The 22166-nt window shown below is 40.5% G+C and overlaps 1 protein-coding gene across 7 annotated transcripts; it reads left to right on the plus strand.

The window, feature by feature from the left end:
* Positions 1–50: 50 nt before the first annotated feature.
* CLPX (caseinolytic mitochondrial matrix peptidase chaperone subunit X) lies at positions 51–22145 on the plus strand. 7 transcript variants are annotated; one of them, XM_080626037.1, is made up of 16 exons: positions 51–247; positions 4313–4473; positions 5887–6004; positions 11285–11439; positions 12258–12417; positions 13627–13668; positions 14764–14940; positions 15795–15959; positions 16308–16396; positions 16925–17089; positions 18056–18355; positions 18826–18918; positions 19154–19260; positions 20357–20412; positions 21031–21117; positions 21378–22145. In XM_080626037.1, the coding sequence occupies exons 1-15, from the start codon at positions 178–180 to the stop codon at positions 21069–21071; spliced, it is 1899 nt and encodes a 632-aa protein (XP_080482163.1). In that variant the 5' UTR covers positions 51–177; the 3' UTR covers positions 21072–21117; positions 21378–22145. The 7 variants fall into 7 exon arrangements, 6 of the variants coding, with proteins under 6 accessions (XP_080482163.1, XP_080482162.1, XP_080482165.1 ...); XM_080626036.1 differs by having other exon boundaries at positions 21031–22145; XR_013957717.1 differs by having other exon boundaries at positions 53–247; positions 20357–20812; positions 21031–22145.
* The last annotated feature ends 21 nt before the right edge of the window (positions 22146–22166 follow it).

Below are 22166 nucleotides of genomic sequence, written 5' to 3' on the forward strand. Positions count from 1 at the left end.
CGCTGCCCGCCGGGAGCGGTAGTCTGCGCGGTGACGCCGGGCGGCAGCGCGCTGCCGTCATTGAGGCGGTGCCGCGCGGGGGAGGGGGGTGTTTACGGCGCGGGTGGGGCTCGCAGCACCGCTGCCAGCGAGGCCTAGTCGGCGGCGGGGGGAGCGGGCCGGGCCCGCGGCCGCACCATGTCCGCCTGCCACAGCTGCGCTGCCGCCGCCCGCCTTCTGGGCTCCACGCTGCCTTCCGCGCGGAGAGGTAACCGCCGTCCTCCCCCGCCGCGGCCTGGCGTTACACCCGGCGGGGCTGGGCCCTCTGTCCTGGGGCCTCACGGAGGTGGGCGGGGGGGGCCTTCGGCTCCCCTGAGGGGCAGCCCCGTTACTTCCGGCTGTCAGCTCTCCTCGCCCCTCACAACGCTGCTGCCGGGGGGAACGGAGCCCGCTGGGTTGCTGCCGGAGCGGTGTCAGCGGGGAGCGCCGCGCTCCGGAGGCGCTGCTGGGGGACGAGCCCGGCGGCGGCCAGCGGGGGAGCTCTGTGCTGCAGCGCGGCGATAAGGGCTTCAGCGGGGCCGCGGAGCCTGCACTGGCCTGTTTGGTTTTTGTTTCTTTCCTTTTCCTGTTAATCTTTCGCTGTTGTCACCCGGGTGGTGCGAGGGGACGGCCGGTGACGCGTCAGGGTGAAGGGCAGCGTTCCACAGTGTGAAGTTCCGGAAAACAGTCCCCCGTTGAAACACCTTTTGGGCAATGTAATGCAATAATAGAGCTTATTTCGACAGAAGTGATTGTGAGCAGCAGTCGCACAGTGTGTGTTACCCTGCAGTGCTAGTAGCGAGCTTAGCTGACTGAGTAAAAGCCTATCTTTTGCAGCCTAAACTTGAAATGTTTCTCATAAAGACTTTGGCTCACATAGCAAATAGTAGTTATTTCCAACTTGATGGAAGGGTGAAACTCAGCAAAACACTTACTGGAAGTTGAAGCAGAGGAGACTGTTCTTTTTCTACTACTTTTGTCCTTTTTATGGTATTCTTGTGGGTAGAGAGGGTTGATGTGCCCTGTGCTGCTTGGGAAAAGGCAGACGACCACTAAATCATGCTGAAAGTCTCTGCTGTTGCCACAAGATTCTAATTGTACCCTCAGCAGTAGCCTGACAAGTCAGAGATGATTTATTGCCTTCAAGAGGCAAGTTAACTCATTGCAGTTGAGTTCACATTTACATGTCTGACATCACCTGTGAGAACCAGTCAGTTCACCTCCAGCCTGCCTGGCCTCATGTAAACCCATGGAAATAATAAACTTCAAAGCAAGTAACATTCTGAATTCACTGCAGAACTATATATTTTTTAAGTTTGTGGGGTTTTTTCTTGCTTAAAACTTAAGATTTAAAAGTGATGTGAAAGAACAAAGGAGACTAAAACAGATACAGAGGAATAAGATTATTTATGCATCAGCTTTCCCTGAAAGTCCTTAAAAATAATCTTATTTTGGTGCATTTTTTGTTGTAACAAATTATGTGTTCTGCAGGTACTTTGCTGTTGCTGGTTGGTACAAGCTTGAGAGTATTCAGAGTGCATGGATCAGTCAGGTTGATGAAGTATCTTGTGAGACAGAGAGACCTCTGTCACAGTCTCCCTATCACTTTCTTGGGCAACAGATTCTTCCAAGGTACTTGAAGCTTGGCCCAAAAGTCAGTATTTATTTCCTCAAGTATCAGTTAAAGGTTAATAAGGTGCAAAGGAGCCTCCCATTTCTTAGCACACTAATCTGAACACCCTGGATAGGTGCCACTGCTGCTACAACAACATTTAAATGTCCTTTAAGTTTACTGTTTCAGACATCCACCCCAGTGACTGCTGGTGGTGTGTGTGAGCAGATACTGCTGTGCTAGTGTCAGCTGTGGCATAGCTGAACGTTTATCAGTGTCTGGATCATTCAGTGGAAATTGCCAGGTGTTGGGCTGGAATGTTAATTTCTTCTGAAAAGTCTGCCTCTGGGCTTATTTATGCCAGAAAGTCGCTGTGATAACTTCCTTAGTACTTCATTCTTTAATTGTACAATGAGATTTTGTCAAGAAAATACCACTCAGACCTTGTGATAAGCACAGGGACGGGGTTTTCCTGTTTAGCCACAAGCTGATGTAGTAATAACATGATTTCTTTTTCCCTTGTTTAGCCTATCTCCACCCTTTAGAGTTCAGCACATAAAGAAGAGTGAGTTTAATGTTCCCAGAAAGCTAAACTGTGAGAGTGAAGAGTTAGCAACAACAAGAACCTTACAGTGTGGGTGTAGCACTGCCGCCTGGCTTGGGTTTGCTGCCAGTGTCCTGTCAAAGGCTGGAAGTGAAGCCCCACAGCTGCAGTGTTTCTGATCAATAGACGGACGCAGGCAGTAACGTGGCACTTGTAACTCACTGCAGTTTTGTAGTCCACCCAGTACAGTTTTCAGTGCATTTTCTGCATCAGTGGTGCTCTCTGAATTAAAATCAGTGATTGTTAGTCCACGTGCAGTGCTTGGTGGTAAAATATTTGAGTTTCTGTGTTAGTGCTTCATTCTTTCAGCCTAAATCTCCCTGTATTGCAGAAAAGCCATATGACTTGGGGTTTTGTTCAGGGGAGGTGAAGTATTTTGGTTTTTCTATTTAAGGGGTCTTTTCTCAGTTCCCTTTAGAAGTGCTAAAACAAATCTCAATAAAGGAACCATCTATGAGGAATAAGCCCCCAAGAGAAGCAATTTATGCAGAACAGCTATCGCATTGTAAACATAACACCAGAGCTTATTCTCAACTGACAAGTGCACTTGGCACACGTAGTCTGCGGATTCAGTTGAAAGAACACAACTGTGTGTGAAAGGGAGCCAGTATTTTTAAGTTTACTGTGATATTTTCATAGCTTATCCTTTGAAATCTAAAGTGCTTTGCTGTGTGGCAGTGGCACTCAGCAGAGGAAAGCAGGATTGGAAAGCACAATGATTGTTATTCCTCCCTCATGTTTACAGACAAAAGCAATGCAAGTACAGATTTTCCAAAGATTCCATTTTTAGTCATGTTTAAAATGACTGCAGATCATCTTCGAGGAATCTGAAGCTGGATGTAAGTTAATAAACCAACATCAGATCTCATTTGACACGGTCCTCTTGACTCTGACTTTGCAGAAGCCTGTGTGAGTTTTCCTTGCAAATTTAGGCTCATCCATAATGCTTTTCTCCTTTACTTTTCCTGTTACAGCAGCCAGGTGAATGTTCTTAAATGTCCTCTTTCAACTGAAATTCCAGCTCTTAATTTTCATTGTTAACCTCTTCCAAAGCAAATGAACTGCACTACTCTTGACATTCTTAGTGTTTTTATGCTTGTTTTAGAAGAGGTGTTGGAGTTTTCTATAGGATTCTCTCATCTCTCTAGCAGAAAATTCATGTATTATCAGCAGGTTTACCATTGTCATGGTTACTCTGCAGCTCTTCAGTCAGCAAGTCACAAAGTTCTTGTCAAAACTAGAGAGCAAGGGAGAAATTTGCCACTTTAAATAGGAGAGGTGGGTTCCAGGCTCTTGTTTATCAGGATCATGAGAGATGTTGAAATCTCAAGCATGACATATGTTGATTCACATCATACCTAGTCATGAAATGTAATCCTGCCTGCTGTTGCAAGAGGAGGAAGAGGCTGTTCAGTTGCTGAAAGAGTTTGTTGTTCATGTTGGCAAGAAGCTGTCCTGACAAAGTTAAGATTATGCTGAATTTACTTGTGCTTGTCTGTCAGCATGTGCCAAATACGATGCTGCCTTTCGGTTTTCCTCAGGACAACTTTGTGTTGTCAAGTGGTACCTCAAACTCTTGGAAACGGGTTTTTAGTAGAGTTCACAAGTGAAAGCCAAATCCAGATGCGTAGTCCATGAGGCTGAGATACTTCACTGGTAACTTCTGTGTAATAAGGAGACACTTCAAAGGGGTCTCTTTGTATTTCAGTGGTTGAATTATTTCACATTAAGTGCTGGTTGTTGATTGTGTTTATCACTGTGAGGATCAGTTTCATAACTGGGATATTCCCTATTTAATGAGACAATGGGGCTGTCAATTGTCTGACAGAGAAAATGGAATTAATTTTGGATCATTTTGGGACAATCCAGACCAAACATCAGATGAACAGCTTCTAATGAGATGAACGTTAAGGTGGTGAAGAGAGTTTATACTGAGTAATATGGATGCTCAGAATTAAGTGCTGTTGCTGAAACCTTTGTGTTCCATTTAATGTAAATAAATTCTGAGGTTTGGTGGTATTGGGATTAGAACTGGAGTATTTTTAATGTTTAATTTTCATGTTTTCCTTTTATTTCAGGTATCACTTGTGGCCGTACACGCATCCCTGTTTTAGGAAAACTTGGGACTTTTGAAACTTGTTCCCTGAGACGAATCCCTCTTAGAAACTTTTCAGAAACACCAGCGTACTTTGCTTCAAAGGATGGTGCAAGCAAGGATGGTTCTGGAGATGGAAACAAGGTAGTCCCCACTCATTAGGTTTTTCAATAGCTTATATAAAATGAGTAGGTTTTTTCCATACTTCCAATTAGAATCTTCTTGAATTTTTTTCTAACTCCTGACTTTTCTGATCCTTCAAATTGCTACAACTGACAGTGAAGAGAAAATAAATGATATTGTGAATTTGTTAGCAGGCAAACCTTATAAACATCCCTTAAAGCTTTTCGCAGTTTTATAGATCTCTTTGCCTAGTGTAAAGTGACACTTGAAAGCTTTGTAGAATGTTAGAAATCCACAACAGGTTTCAGGATCTCAGGAAAGAGATCAGAACCATAATTTCCTTCAAAAGCCTGCTATTCCCAAGTAGGCGTTTCAAAGTAAGTACGTTGGAAGTTGTTGTTTTCAGCACTGGTTTGGTAGTTGTACAAAGCCAGACAAGTTTGTGAAGAGTTTTATTCTAGCTTTATTCTAGTCTTTCTTTATAATTAGTTAATAAACAGCTTCTTCAGATAAATGATTACCTGAGAATAAAACTGCTCTTCAGTCAGCAAAGAAGATTTTGGAAGTTCACAGGAAATAACTTAGTGTAGCATGTTGTGACATCTCAGGAGCTGTCCAGATGACACAGGTGTGTCCTGAAGGTTCAGATTAAAGTATTGTAACCAATGAGGAAGATAAAGTTTTATAGTCTTTTTTTCTTGAGAAGAGTTACAAGGAGAACTGAGTAAGCAAGCAAGGCTTAAGAAAATGGGGAACTGCCTTAGAAAAGGGAAGAGAGATGTTTGCTGTTTCTTAAAATATAATAGCTTTTATTATTTATCAAATTATGAAGGCATTCAATGGATATAGATTTTAAACAATGTTAACCTTCAACACCATTAGGCAGGGTAACACAGAGAAAGGCAGGTAGGGCTCTGGTAGGGAACTCTGCTTTAGAAGTGAAAAATGAAATATTTCAAAGAAATTTAAGAGGCTTGTTCTTTATCTGCCAGCATAGCTACAGCTGTCAAGGACATGAGAGGAGTTGTGGCTTCAGAAACCCTTAGAGTCAACACAGTGGTGATAATGAAATTACTCTATCTATAAGTATGATTTCTTTTCTTCCCTGAGTTAGAATAAATTGCATTGAAATATACTATTAAAACGTTCTTGACACAGTTGAGCTTGTTACTGTTCTAGTACCAGTCAATGTACATATGGGATGCCTCTTACCTGGGGATCCAAAATTGGCATACCTGGGAAATGCAGATGTGTGAACACTCAAAATGTATATATTGTGCTCTTAGTTTTCAAAGACATTACCAAATCCTGGCAATAGTTATTTTGTCATCCAGCTATTGCAGTATTCATGTTACTGGATTCTGTAACACGCCAGTAACTGCCTCATGTAACAGCTCCATTGTCGGGGGCTAATTGTCTGGAAATCTGTTTCAGAAATCTGTCAGTGAGGGGAGTGGTAAAAAGTCCAGCTCTGGAAACTCTGGGAAAGGAGGGAACCAGCTGCGCTGCCCAAAGTGTGGTGACTTGTGCACACACGTGGAGACCTTTGTGTGTAAGTTTTAATCAATATTTTATTAAATAGATACAGGTATGAGTGTATTTGTGATCTAACATAACTCTGATAGGTAACTTTTAACCTACCTAATTGTACAGTGTCAAAACTTCCCATTACACTTTTGCCATATTGGTGTAAGTGTGTATTGTCTATGTGGGTACATCTGTGTGATTTCCTATGGTGTGTGGTGGAGCAGAATGTGGTAGTGGAATTCGGACTGCAACTGAATAGGTGGTTTTAGAGTGGTTCATTATGTTTTATTCTGTGGAAGAGATGCTCACATAAACAATACTATTTTAACTACTGATACTTATTTTCACACACACACATTTATAATATGTCTTCAGTTTACTAAATAATAAACCTTTAATCCTGCATGTACTTTAATTAAAGTGCTTATCCAGCAGAGGAATTAGTGTATGACAGATGACTTCCTAGCATGATCTTCCATGGCAAAGTCAGATCCATAATACATTCTAAATAGGAAGCTAGAAAGTCCAAATAGAAAACCCGAGCTGTGTCAGATACCTGGTGTCCAGCAGCAATAGCTACTTTTTCTGAAGTACAGTCCAAATTAATGCCAGTTATGCTTTAGGTTTAATCAGACTTGAAGACATTTTTCCTTATTTCAGTGCTTATGAGACCAGCTTAGAAAATAGTTGTCAAAAAGCAAATACCAGTCAGTTGGTGGGGCTCAAGGAGGAAGCAGCAAGTCATGATCAGACTTGTGTGCTAGGAAGCTTAAGACAGGGTCAGTAGAAACTTGTTCAACACCAGTTAATGTGGCCGTGGGTGAAAATAATGAGCGGATGTGCTATTTTTTGCTGTTATTTGTATAAAATGCAATTTAAGAAAAAGGATCAAACATCATGAATCACAAAACAATTCTATAATACCAGTATATTTGTTAGATACAAGTATCAGTCCTCAGCCACTGTTTTTTTTTTTTACCCAGAAACAATCAGCTTTTTTCTGTTTGTTTGAAACTATAGGCAGTGAGGTTCTCTGAAAAACCTGGCAGGAATTGATGGAGCCAGAAATAGAATCCTGTGTGGCATTCAGTATGTTGGCCTCTCCCTGGACTAGGTGTGGTTGAAATCAGTGGAAGGATTTCTAACCTCATTTACCTTCTTATCAGATGATTCATGAGTAGACAGAGACATTTTGAAACTCTCTTACTTCACTGATGTGTTTGCTCCCCTTGTTACCAGGTTTGTGCTTTTATCTGGAAACACCATTGAACAGTCACAGTCTATCACTGGAAAGCAGAGATGTGGTTTAGTATGTTGTCAGTATCGTTAGGAAAACTTCCTTGGGAAGAGGGTTCATCCATACTAGCATTATGGGAGAAAATGGCCTCTATATGCAATCTCCAATTCACCAGTACTGATACTGCAAAACCTGTAAGAACTTGGGACTGGAAACCTGCTTTACACTTGTAAAAAGTGTTGCAACTGGTCAGATCTATCAGGAGCTTGGAAGTCAAAATATGGGGAAGCCCTCTTTGAATAGCTGAATGTGTCTCCTCCTTGCATGTTCTACTCTGAGGCTTAAAGATTTTACAGCCTTTAAATGAATCTGTTATTAACTAGTTCAAACTAAGCCCAGTGTCACGAGGTAACGGAGCAGAGCAGAATTCTGGTCATCTTAAGAGCAGTCCTCAGTTCTCTGTTAATTGGTAACTTAAATTAAACCAAAGATTGTAATTGCTCTGATTTCTCAGAAATCCCTGGGAGTCATGGGCCTGTCTTCTGGTTTAGTTTCTTCATTTGAGCACGCTGCTTCCCAGCCAAACTGTAGAACATTAAAGCACTTGAGAACAGAATAGCAAAGTTCTAATTATCTTAAAAACAATTAAAAAGAAGAAAGCAAAAACTAATGAGAGAGATCTCTGCCCCATTCTGCCCAAAATGAATGGGTTGCAGCTTGCATTAAACATGCTGTAATTTGATTTTTTGGATAAGCCTTTGCTTAGTTAGGAAAAATGATGAGATCTTTCAGTTCTGGTTTGAATGACTGAACTGCAGAGCCTTAAGTAAGTGTCTAAAGCCAAAGGGAAATATTAGTTTGTTTCTAAATAGTAGGTTTTTTTCAAACATTTATTGAGAAGCAGGGGAACAAAATACTGACTAAAAGCTACATTATTAGTGAATTAATTGCCATCGAGTGGCAGTGGGCAAGATGGTCAGTGGAGTTTGTTTTCAATGGGGCTTCCCTTCGTATTCACAAATCTTGCAGGAGTATTTGCTTGGTAATGGTTTTCCAGTAATTAACAGCTAAGGAGCAATATGATGCAAACCAAAAGGAATTTTGCTTGGACATGCTTTCTCAGCAGTTCCTGTGTTGCTTTGTGTTGTTAGGCTCTGTAAGAAGAGTTTTCTGATCACTGAAATAAGATGTAAGCCTCAGATGTGGAGTGAAATCCAATAGCTGTAAAGCTGATCAACATAAAAAGCCTTGTTTAAGCACTGATTTTACTGCCTCCACCTGATACCATCAAGTCAGCTCCCATCCTCCACAGCTGGATTTCCTTACTCTCTTTTTCCTGATGTTTATTATAGAAGTTTAATAGCAGCCCATTATCTCAACAAGTGTTTTTAAAATTTAATCCCCCAATTGTTTTGGCTTCCTGTATGTGTTGTAAAAACTCAGCCTTTCTCTTTGGCAAGGTCAGCTCCTGCCAACTTTACAAATCTCTTTGCAAATGCAGCCTCTGTGTTAACGTTGCCCGAAGCAAAAATAGCTCTTGACTTGCATTTTAGCACATGGTAAATATTTGCAGAGGACTTTATAACAGTGAGGTAACTTGACATGGAGGCTCTTTGCTGTGTTCTTACGTTTGCTAAAAGAAACGTGTCAGTATTTAAGAATAGCAGAGTTGTTTGCAGTTTTGAATGCTTGGTTTTAGGGAGGGAGCAGTAGTTAAACTTGGTTTCCTTACATTTAGAGCAAACTTCCTATATTTTTTCTTTTCCTCTGTTAAAACTCATTGATGCTTATCTCCACATTACTGTGTAGATGATAGAAACTGGCCAGTTATATGACTGTGTTTTGACAACCAAGTCTCCTTCCCCAGGCTCCCCATGCATCAATGTTTCTGTGTAACCATGGATGCTATGGACCTGGAGAGTCCAGAAGAGGCCATCAGGATGCTCTAAGGGCTGGAGCAGCTCTGCTCTGGAGCCAGGCTGAGAGAGCTGGGCTGGTTCAGCCTGGAAAGAAGAAGGCTCCTTAAAAGGAGACCTTAGAGCAGATTCCAGTGCCTAAAGGGGCTACAGGAAACATGGAGAGGGGCTTTGGACAAGGGTTTGTAGGGACAGGACAAGGGGAATGGCTTTAACCTGCCAGAGGGGACACTTGAGATGAGGTCTTAGGCACAAAGTTCTTCTCTGTGAGAGTGCTGAGGCACTGGCACAGGTTGCCCAGAGAAGCTGTGGCTGCCCCATCCCTGGCAGTGTTCAAGGCCAGGTTGGACACAGGGACTTGGAGCAACCTGGTCTAGTGGAAGGTGTCCATGGCAGGGGGTTGGAACTGGGTGAGCTTTAAGGTCCTTTACAGTCCAAACCAATCTGATGTTCTATTGGTCTTGCTGAAAATTAGAAGATCTCTAATATGCTTCATCTGTGTTGTTTGGGGTAATTGATAAAAATGTACTTTGTACAATATTTTTTCAGTGAATGATGTTTTAAAGATGCACAATAGTGTTCTTACAGCCTGCTCGTTATTTTGTATTTAGTTTACCATCCCTGTGGATCTGTAAGAGGCAACTTTCTTGTGGCTGTCAGCTGACTAATAAAGCTATTAGCATTGCATAAGGAAGGACAGCAGCCTTGTAGCACTGTGGTCACTAAGAGTATCAGAAGTGTTTTGAGTGACCATTCAGGGAGAGTTTGGGCTTTTTTTCTCCTACAATAGTGTTGCTAAATAACAGATACGTGAGCAGGGTGGGTGCAGGCAGGTGGTTCTCTACCCTGTTCCCATCAGGCAGGTAACAGTAATATGGAAGGATGCCAGAAGAACTTTCCAGCCTTTAGACAGATTTTCTTGCAAGTAGAGTTAATAAAGCTGAGATGGTCATAGTATTATGTACTATGTTCTTAAAAGAACGTGCTGGTCTTATTTACCCAGTCATAAGGTGTAAGGGGTTGAAAGAAACCCCTCTTTGCTGATGCCAGCTATAGGGAGGCAACAAGAAGTTATAAATAAGCAGCTTATTTATTGCTAGTGGCTATTATTAAAATCAGCTGCTACTACACTGGTCAGGGCATTTGCTAAGAAGTTTGTATGATTTCAGAGGTGTTGATGCAAGTTTTTCATGTTTTGCTACATTTACGTTAAGTCAGTCCTGTTGCATGTGATTTGCATTTAATAGCATGGTAATACGGTCAGAAAAGATCGATTTTGAATGACAAATTCATTCTTCTCTACTGCTTATTTTCCACTATTTCAACTTTGCTTTTCCAAAGGAAAACACAAGTAGCGCAAGTTCTAGTTTACAGGCTCTTGAAACCAGTCTCTGCAGATAACCAGGCTCTTCAAACCAGTCTCTGTGTTTTCTTGAGACAGAGTTCACAAAGTTAGTGGTGGGGGGGTTTGGCTTTTGGAATTTGAAAGAAATTTGTTCTCTTCCTGACAGTACAAATAAATAAGCAAAAGATCTTGCAAAACATCTAAGTCCTGCTCATCAGTTGCATACCACAGCTGCTTCTGCTTGGGATGAGCCCTTTGTGTGATCCTGATGCTCTCTGTGTCCTGGGTTTAGGTGACTTGAGCGTGCTGCACTGTGTTCCACAGCCAGTGGGATGCAGAGTCAAGGAGCTGCTGCTACATCTCTCCTTTCCTGAACCTGCTCTCTTTGAGACTGTAGATTGCTTCCCCACACTTTAGGGTAGTTTACCCGTAACCACATTTTTTTGCCTGTTAGTTTGAGAGTTAGGAACACCTCCTCATTAACTTTGCGCTGCTCTGAGGTGCAAAGTTTCCTCTTCTATATGTAGTGCTACTGAATAAGTATGAAATAGATGTTTACTTTTTCATCGCTTGTTTGGTTGCTGCCCTGGATTGTGACTTTTTAGGCAAATTGTATTCCCTTTGTGTCAAATTTCATAGTCCAATAATTGCTTTTAAAGCTCTGAAGGTGAGTGAAGGGGAAGTGTGTAAACACAGAGGTGGCTGTGCTGTCTTACAGGTGCTTGTTCCATGTATGAGCAACTTGGGCAGTTTAATGAATGCTGTCTAAAGGATTCCTCTTACTCTTTTGGTTTACTTTTTCTGCAGCTTCCACCCGCTTTGTGAAGTGTGAAAAGTGTCACCATTTTTTCGTTGTACTGTCAGAGGCGGACACAAAGAAGAGCATCATTAAAGAGCCCGAGTCAGCAGCAGAAGCTGTGAAATTGGCATTCCAGCAGAAGCCACCGCCTCCACCGAAAAAGGTTTGGTTCTTAATGTCACTCCAGTGTTTCCTTGTGTTGCAGCATGGTGGAATGTTTTGCTTCTTAATCTGCATCAGGTGTGTAATGGTTGGAGCAACAAATAATAAAGATGATTAGCTCAAGATTAAACCTTTCGGAGCTATGTGACCCAGCAGAGCACTGATAAAGGAAACAAGCAGATCCAATAGAAGCAGTTGGGCTTGTTTTTCCTCTGCCTTCATCTTGTGACTGAAGTCCAGTACCTTCATTTTCTCCTTGTGACCCTGAGGCTAACCTCAATCCTCACCAACTGCAGTATCTTCTGTTTCCTGCTCTTGGCATATTCTGTACCCTGATGTATTCTGTACCCTGATTCTGTACCAGCTTCCTTCTCTAGCTGCAGAACCTTGGATTTGTCCTGTTTCTGAGTGAGAACTGTGGCTGGTTAGCTTCTGACCATGACCCATCTTAAATCATTTGGTTTCCCTCTCCTGAGTAGTGAGGGAGCTTATTGTATTCCTCAGTTCTAGTGGACTGCAGTGGTTTTTTTGAAGCTGCACATAGCTCCTGGGTAGGCTGCTCTTTCTGTTGTTCTTACAAGTTTGGGTGAAAATGACAATGACTTTAAATATTAGTAGGGGAGAACTGAGAGATGCAGCCTGAATGTGTAAGCTCCAGGGTTTTAAGTAAACTTAACAACAGGGATATAGTCTGTATTTTAGTTGTTGGCTTTCTGTTTCTTAGTTCTGTAGTGATTGGTTTAGGCCAGAGTCCATCTTTGGCACGATATTCTGCTGTAAGGTGATTAAAAGTGTTATTAAGATTGAGTTATTTTTCAGATTTACAACTACCTCGACAAATACGTTGTTGGTCAGTGTTTTGCCAAGAAGGTGCTTTCAGTTGCTGTGTACAATCATTACAAGAGGATCTACAATAATATCCCAGCTAACCTGAGACAGCAAGCAGAAGTTGAAAAGCAGACTTCTTTAACACCAAGGGGTTTGTATGATGTTTGATATTTCTTCTGGTCAAATCAAACTTACCAAGTCAGGGCCCTTGCTTAAGAAACCTGACAAAGTTTTTACTTTGATGTTAGATGTTCTGCAAGTGACATGATCTAAAGGAATTTCTATTAAATCTAATTTTTACTTTATGTGAACTTATGTGATTTCTTTAAAGAGTAATCTAGAAGGTCTGTGCTGCCATGGGTATTGCCTTCTGTATTAAATGTTTAGCTTCTTTACTGACACGTGTTATTAAATATTTAACTTTATAAAGCAAGCTTCCTAAATTTTACTTTCTAATCTCATTTACTGCTTTAACAGTAAATCTGCTGCTTAATCAGCAAGCCACAATGCAGATCATGAAGATACTATTTCGCATAGGTAATTTGATGAATAGCTGGGTTTCCAACCTCACTTGGCTGCTGTTGGCAGCATCTGCTGGTCACCATAGCATTGTTCCATATCTAGTAGGTGTAGATGGAGTTACTCTTGGCAGTACTTTTGCTACTGAGTAAGAATGTAGCTATGTTGATCTTAATTTATTTTTAGAAGTAGGTTTAAGTTACTGTCTCTGATTCAGAGTGTACCTTGATTTTTTTTTTTTTTTAAGGTGTTGTGTATTCTCTTACCAAAAACAGTATGCTGAGCAAACAGAAATCTGCTTTGCTTTTGAATTTACATAAAGAAGTGTTTTAACTGAGGAGGGAACATGAGTAGCACTGTTTTGGTAATGGTAGGAGAGTAGTTGTGTACTTGGCACTGGGAAGTTCCTGACCCTCTACAGGGAAATAAAATGGTGCATAACCGGAGGGACTGGCAGAGAATGTTTGTAACAGTACTTTAAAATATGGGAAATGTTATATTGTAATACTCAGATCTAAATGTGAGAGTTTAGGGAAGCCTTTTTAAGCAAAATTACATTACTGCATTTTTTTCCCCCCTTTATGTAAGTGGTTTTAAAACTAAAATCTAATCAGAGGCAATGGATTGTTACTTGTTTAAGTAGCAGAAAACTTTGTCATTTTAAAAGCAGGTTGGGGTTTGGGTTAATTTTGGCAGCAATAAAAACTAATTCATGTGAGGATTTCGTGTTAGAAATGCCTTCATACATAATGATGAGACGTATTCAGAAGAGGGCAAGAGGTGGAGAATTTATAAACTTTTGTAAACTTATATTTATTACTTTTTTCATCCTCTCTCTTAGAATTAGAAATCAGAAGACGGGAGGATGAGTACAGATTTACAAGTAAGTGAACTCTCTCCTCATGTCCTCCTCTGCAATATCTACTCTTTCCGTGTTAATGTAGAATAGTCTTTAGTGACTGCTAGCTTGAAATGCTGGCTGAAATCCTGTTTGCTTTTCTTCTGCAAGTAAATTTAATTGATGGCATTGAGTGTGGCTTTAAAAGGGCTGACTGGGATTTGACTCCTTATCTAGTTCTAGGTGGAAAGCAGGTAAATTGTAAAAATACCTTTTGTGAAGCTGGTTAAATAATTACCTGTTCTTAGAATTATTCTCAGTAGAGCAAAGTTAAGTTGAATTATCTGAGATGCGGTTATATTAGTAATACCACACAGAGTATCATGTAAGATAGATAATAAGGGAAGTTATGCAACTGCAGGGTATTTGCACTCTTAAAAGGCACTGTCACCTTGAACCTCAGAATGCTCTCTTTTTTTGTCTGAGTGATGTCACTTATGTTTATTTTCAGTCCACCAGAACTCTCAGTGGCTATTGAACTTCTTAGCCTAGTGTAGACCAGTTTGTAATCCCAGTTACACCTCTTCCAACCAGTTTGCTTGATCTTTAAAATTCTACCCTGCAAACCAATTGAAACTAGTGCTCTGAAAGAAGAAAATCCAGCTCAGTCTCCATATGCATGTGTATGGCCAAAACCTGTAATAACTGAAATAAGACAGCTGTTTAAGTCTTGAGAGTAGACCTGTGCCCTGCTTTTGAACTCGTCACAGTAAACCAGTTCTTGTACTTTTTCATCATAGAGTTCAACACTTCGGGTTCATTTCTTCTCATGTGTTCTAAAAAATACTAAAAATTGCAGTTAAAATGAGTTAATTTGTAAGGCCTGAAAATTTCTCTTGTTATCACTGTAGAGGAATATTTTTAGATAATTCTTTTCATATATGCAAATATATTTGTGCAGAAATATAGTTGAAGCTCATGTTTTTGTAATAATTGTGCGATATTTCTGTTGCTGTCCTATCTGTTAACTTCTCTATAGCTAGAATTAGAGATTTGCAGAACTAAACAGAACCACCAAGCTTTTGTTTTGCATTAAAGCTTCTGTTGGTGCTCACACAGTTCTGTTATTGTCCTCTTCAGAACTTCTGCAGATTGCTGGAATCAGTCCACACGGTAACGCTTTGGGAGCATCAATGCAGCAACAAATGAACCAGCAGATACCTCAGGAAAAAAGGGGAGGAGAAGTCCTAGATTCACCCAATGATGACATAAAACTTGAAAAAAGTAATATTTTGCTGCTTGGACCAACTGGATCAGGTATTTTACAGCTACGTGGTTTTATAGGTCTCAGATTTTTCCTGCCATTGATCGTTATTGAATGATTTTCCTCTTTCTGTGATTATTCCAGTTTGGTGTATAAAAAAGCCAAACTATGGATTCCAAACTGGGTGTTTTGTGCTTTCATGCCATGGTAAGAAGCTGAGCTAAATGGCCTTGAAAAGGAAGGAGCTCTACTCGTGTGGTTTTCCTTACTGCCTGGTTAAAAAGTGCAACTTTCACTCAGCTGTAATGAAATGCATTTAAAGTTTCTGTGTTTAGATGGCAAGCTGAGATGCTGCAGTTAGAAAGTGTTGTTCCACCTCTGGGACCAATCAGTTGCAGGGGGGTTAAAAGAGAACTGATAATTGTATGTTCATAAGAAGTGAGAGTGTTTGTGCTGAGGTGACAGCATTCTTCAGGCTATTTGGGAGAACATTCACTAAATAATACTTTAATTCTGTTTCTCCCCAACTTCAAAGCAGGAGCAGTTGGACTTTGCACTGTACCCTGAGTGTCTGCAAAGGACTCCTGATTTATTTAATCTTTAATCTATGCAAGTACATGTATTCTGGTTTCTGTTGTCGTGTGATGATTTATTTGTGATACTGTGTGCATTTCAAGCTACCTCAAACGTGTACTATTAGTTTAATTGAGAAATACAGCTTGCCAATGTAAAAAACACTGCTTATGAAAACTAGCTGCCTTGGAAAATATTCTTATATGAATATATGAGCATGCTGGCATCATTTAGAGTATCTAATAACAGTAATGATGACTCTATGGTAAATATTTGGGTTTGTGTGCTCTAGAGAAATGAGTAGTGGTCGTAACATACAGGTTTTATTTATCAGGTAAAACCTTGCTGGCTCAGACTCTAGCTAAATGCCTAGACGTACCCTTTGCCATCTGTGATTGTACTACCTTGACCCAAGCTGGCTATGTTGGTGAAGACATTGAATCTGTCATTGCAAAACTCCTCCAAGATGCCAACTACAATGTAGAGAAAGCTCAGCAAGGTAAACTTTTGCAGTATGTTTTCTGAAGTTCATTCATAGACTCTATTAAACTCGCGTAAGTGCTCTAATGGGACCACCAGTACTTCTGTAATTGGTATTCCTGTTGCATGTACCTGAACTTTAAATCAGGAATAACAAACCTGAAGAGAGCTCTATGCACATCATGTAGCTTTTCTTCTTGTCCATAGTTTGACAAGATTGTGTACATTTTGTAACCTACAATACAGAAGTATTGTAGGAAGTATTGTACAGACTGCTGCTGTCTTAAATTATGTTCTTCCCTATGTGTAAGTTTTTGCTTCTCTTAAAAAGTGGAGTCTTCCTTAAATCCATCTTCTGTAACTGCAGGAATTGTTTTTCTGGATGAAGTAGATAAGATCGGCAGTGTTCCTGGCATTCATCAGTTACGGGATGTTGGAGGAGAAGGTGTTCAACAAGTGAGTACTTCTGTGGAGTGATTTTGCTTTGTAAGGGAACAGCCCAACAAGTCTGTATATCATTCTGTTGTATGTCCGATGGCATGGGGGTATCTAGAGTCATAGTTCTATAGTACCCTGATTATTAACCTTTTGAAACCCTTGTCTTTCCTCTTCCTTCAAAATAAAACTCATGACTGCTTCATAGAAACATTTTAATTGAAAAACGTCTTTGCAGGATTCAGATAGCAAAGTTGCATAATGTAGGAGAGAACAGAAAGCATTTTGTTTCAACAAAACCCTTAAAGCAACTTACTGCTAAGTATGGCTCACAATGTGCATGGAAGTCACATGAAAGGAAGACTTTTGTCTATCTTGAGAGGGATCGTATAGAAAACTGATTTCTTTAGGCACTTGCTGTTACTATAAAGGCTTAAGGGATTAAAGAATGCAAGTACCTCTGTGAAAGTCAGCACAGGCTGGTGTGCTGCCTTATATGATGCTGCACAGTGGAACTTTTTCATTGCTTATGTCTTCTTTCCTCCTTAGGGCTTGTTAAAATTACTCGAAGGCACAATAGTAAACGTTCCAGAAAAGAATTCTCGTAAACTACGTGGAGAAACGGTGCAGGTTGACACAACAAACATCCTCTTTGTTGCTTCTGGTGCTTTTAATGGTCTGGACCGAATTATCAGCAGGAGGAAGAATGAAAAAGTGAGTGCATCCAGCTGTATTTGAACTGAAAAATTAATGTATTTGTTACTGTTCACAGTAGAGACTCTTAAAGGTTGTGCTGTATTTATAAACCCACTATGTTTATAGAGCAGGGGGTTTCCATCTGTTGTCTGAGTACCTGAGGTCAAGCCTAAGAAAGGTAGGCTCAAAGAACAAGCCTATTGTTAGTAGGCTTAAGTAGCTTGCAGTGATCTCTGCTTCCACAGAGATATTTTTAGCATATGCAAATAGGGAGGGTGAAAGGCTGTTGGGAGACCACTTGCTGTTCCAGCTTACCTGGTAAACTTACGCTGTTGCAATGCCGAGTGTTTCTTAAAGACAGAGTATGTGAAACAGTCGCAGCAATTGTAATAGGATTTCTTTCAGTTGGAGTGTCCTGAGTAGGAAGCTGAGAAAACCCTTGGATATCCCTAGAAAAAGACTTTCACTGTTTATACTCAATAGTTTGAGCAAATGGTGCTAAAAGCTGTCATCAGCTTAAAATACCTGGTCATTCAGTTCACTGTGTTCTGTATTCATGTCTGGGGACAGAGTTCTTGTGGCTGCAGCTTTCTAACAAAATGTGCACCCTGTTTCTAGCAAGAGAGTTGACTGAAATCCACATTTTATGATAATTCAGGTAGCTTTTCATGTAAGCACACTTGCATGCATTTGCTTAACATCTGAAGAGCCATTTTTAGCATCACTGGGATGTGTAAACTGATGAGGATGCATTAATAACCTTGCTGTTAGGCTGGTGTCTTGATACTTTACTGAGGGAATTAAATGTTGTAAGGAACTGATTGTGCAAGGGGTGTAGTTTTACTCTTAAGTAATTTCTTGAGTCTGTATGTAATGACATAATCAGTCACTCCAGGTTTTTTTAATGCACATAGAAAGTGATTTAGTTACATTGAAAAATTGTAACTATTATAACTCTATAAGCATAACATGTTTGTGTTGCAGTATCTAGGATTTGGCACACCAGCTAACATGGGCAAAGGCAGAAGGGCTGCAGCAGCTGCTGATCTTGCTAATATAAGTGGAGAGTCTGATCCCCAAGAAGAAATTGAAGAGAAAGATCGCTTGCTGCGTCATGTCGAAGCCAGGGATCTCATCGAGTTCGGCATGATTCCTGAGTTTGTGGGACGTTTGCCCGTGGTGGTTCCTCTGCACAGCCTGGACGAGAAAACCCTTGTACGGATTCTTACAGAGCCGCGAAATGCTGTGGTTCCTCAGTACCAGGCCCTGTTCAGCATGGATAAGGTTTGAAGTTTTTATTTGGGGACTCTTCAGTATTCTTGTTTATCAATACAGTGTTGAAGCGATCTAAAATAGCAGTGGAAATCGCTTCTTCCCCCGACATGTGCACCTCCCCACTGTGAAAGAAAATGTAAGCAAACTGGTTAAAACCTGACTGGTTTACAGTGGGTAACTGTCCTTGTGGGGTGAGTAATCTGGAAGTAGTTGAGCTGCTCTTGATGTTCATGTTCAAATGAACATCCCTGACCTTGCCCAGTAGGCATCGACAGCCACTTCATGTACTGTAGAGATAAAGGGACATAGTAAATTCTGGTAAAATTAGTCAAAACCAAAGAGTAGCTGAAGCTTAAATGTTGATTGTTTTGGTCTGTAACAAGTAAATCACTGCTGTTATTTTCAGTTGCATTGTCACAGTCAACCCACTCTGGAGTTATAAATGAAACAAATAAAATTACCATTTTTTCTCTATGTAGTGTGAATTAAATGTAACTGAAGATGCATTGAAGGCTATAGCCAGACTGGCCCTGGAAAGAAAAACTGGTGCAAGAGGCCTTCGATCTATAATGGTGAGTAAATTTTCATGTTGAGTAAATGAAGCTACTTATGTTTTTGTATATGGACCTAAACATGACAGTTTTCAGTCACAGCTGCACTTAGTTTGGGTCTTCCATGGGATGCAAGAAGTCTTTTCTTCCAAGGAAACTCTCTAGCTCTGAAAATCACTTCCTGACCATATTGTTATGTGGAAGAAATATTTGACGTGATATACACTAACTTTTTGCCCCTTCCATTTTCTTACAGGAGAAGCTGTTGCTGGAGCCCATGTTTGAAGTGCCCAATTCTGACATTGTATGCGTGGAAGTTGACAAAGATGTTGTAGAAGGCAAAAAAGAGCCAGGATACATTAGGTAAAACCGTAACAGATGTTTCAGAGCAGACGAGTTATACAGCTAGACAGGTATTCTGCTGCTTGCTGTAGGAACAAGCTTATAAACACACAACCATGCACACAACCTAAAAGGGATCCAAGTCTCTGTATGCTGCACGCAGCTGAACTAGTGCCTATTCTGTCTAGGGGCTTTGGAGTAATTTGGGGTTGTATTGCATTAGGGTTTAAATAGAAATCTAAAAATAAACTTGCATATGAAGTTACTTTAAGACTTTTGTGTGTGTGTGTATACCTGTAGAAATAGAAGTGAATTATAAGCATCATAAGTTAACAGTAAAAAGCTGAAGTTTAATTGTGACTCTACTGAAATTCCTGAAATGGAACCTTTTCCTTTCACCTACTGCTTTCTGTCACTGCGGCTGATTTTTATGCAGGCTGCTGCAGTTTTCTTCTCCATTGCTTTTGCAGTGAAGAAGAAAGAAGAGCCACAAAGGCACATCTACTGATTTGCTGAACTCTTAAAACAATTTGGTGTTGTAAAGGCTGTATTGTGGTAATGTTGTGGTGGAATGCTGAAAGCACGGGGGAAAAAGCTGGATTTAGGAATACAAAACTGTCTTGATTTTAGTGAACAAAGGATAGAGTTGAGAGGAAATGGGTCAGGTTAAAAACATAGGTCTGAAATTGAGGAACTCTGGCTTGTTTTTTATCCCTGACAAGTTTTTGGGGGTAACTTCCTCCACTGAGGTACATGGTTTGTATTCCTCTCTGTGCTGAAGCTTGTGTCTCAAGAGGGGTAGTTGGAGTGGAGAGTATCCTGCTTTACAGATACTGATTACTTACACTGATGGCTGCTTTATGGGATTTTGTAGAGCACCACCATTCGTATTTGCTGGAAATACAAAATTCATTGATTAAATCAAATGACTTAACCGAATTCAACAGCTTTTTTGCTCTCAGTAATGAGAGTGCATACTGGTAGTAATCTGCATGGCATCATTTTCAGCTTAGAAGGTCATTTAGCAGGCAAATGCTTGTCAGGGCAGCTTTCACATGTTGACCATAAGCTACAGAAACTGTATCTGAAGTATCTGATCAGTTCATTTTAATTATAGGGCTCCCACTAAAGATTCATCTGAGGAAGAATATGATTCTGGTGTGGAGGAAGAAGGTTGGCCTCGACAAGCAGATGCTGCAAACCATTAAATACTGTCAGAATGCTCGCCTGCATAAAGCACACTTGGTTATTTCTGGCTTCAGTCTGATACTAAAAGGCATTGGATCTATCTCGGATACGTGATGAGGAACTTTATTAACTCAAGCAGATCGTGTATTTTATTGCAACATCACATTGATTTATCCGATGGACATTGTGTGGACTTGGATGGCATAATGTTCAAATATGAATTGTATATTACACTTGTTCAATTAAAATGTATAGCAAATCCAGCAGCACCTGGATCCATCGCTCTTCCTAGAAACTAAACCAGCAATGCCGGTGCTGCAATAGTTAGATTTTACAATAATATTACTCTACAAACATGGGAATCAAGATGAATAATTGGTAGAGGGTGAATAAACCATTAGCTCCTCACAGGGGGTTGCACTGGGGTCAGTGTTGGGTTGGAGCCGGGTGGGTGCTGGAGTGACTTGTTACAGCGGAAACACTGGGTGGAAAAACTGGGACACGCTTTATGACGCTGCTGGGAGATCTTGCTAAAATGTGACACTAGTTTGTTACAGTAATTGAAATGCAATAGCGAATAATTATCCTTCACCTCTCCATTAGGAGTACGTTTTCATCACCTGGAATACTGTGAAAGAAGGTGAAGTCAGAACTTGGTAATTCATTTTTCCAGAGGATTTCTAGGACGCGGTAAGCCATCTGAATTTGGACGAGAAGTCAACATCAATTTTTAACTCTTAATGTTCTAATATAGTACATTTTGTTTAACGTATTGGAACTATCATGCATCAGTTTTTTGGTGCACTTTGCCCAACCTCTATCTTATAATGTTAAGAGATGAAAGAAGTAAATGTATCATATTTTTGATGTAACCGGTAGTGATCGTTCACACGGCGCTTTTTAAGTTATCTGCTGGTAGTGCTTCTTGTGGTTTTGTCTTTGATTTTTAGTCTGGCAGCAAAGCGATCCTCCCTCTTCTGTTCTACACCAAAATGAATCCAATCCTTTAGGAGAATCTTTGTGGAAACACGAAAGGACCTGTATGGTTTGGGTTTGTTTTGGGAATTAAAATCGTTACTTGCAACTTTTTGTTCTTCAGTGATAACATGGGCTTAGGTTTTATTGCCCCTTTCTTCTAACGTTTAAATTCACACTATTTAAATGAAACTGTCATCGTTCTTTTCAGTCTAGTGGGTGTTTTAGGACAGGAGAGGTTACTGTGGATGCATTGACCCTATTTCTGTTGATTTTTGTCATGTAAATTTAATGTGATACTTGTGTTCTGACCTAGAAGCAGTGTGACATGCAGTTGTAGCCAGGTGCAGCAGATACTTCCCTTAGGATTTCAGGTTTTATTCAGGTAAAACGACCCACTAATGGTTCAGAAAAAGCTGCACTGGGAGTTGAGGATATTTCTAGGAGCTTAGAGCCCTCACAGTGGGAATCTGGGGTGAACTATCTGTACCTGCATCCTCACTTTCCTCCTTTTAGAGTGGAAAAAATACATATAACCGCTTTTAATTCTGACTGCTTTCATTCAGCTCCCTTTTTAAATGGATTAAAACCAAACCCCAGCCTTTTAGGTGAAACTGTTCAACAACTTAGTTTTGAAAGTTGTTTGGAATTATGTAAAACACAGGCTGTTTTTAAGGAAACAAATCGCTCTGTAACTACAGTTTGTACTTCACCTCTGCCGTTTGAATAAAACCGAGCGAATACTCAAGCCACCGGAGCGTTGT

Source organism: Psittacula echo (genome assembly GCF_963264785.1).
Source record: "Psittacula echo genome assembly, chromosome: 10".
Taxonomy (NCBI): domain Eukaryota; kingdom Metazoa; phylum Chordata; class Aves; order Psittaciformes; family Psittacidae; genus Psittacula; species Psittacula echo.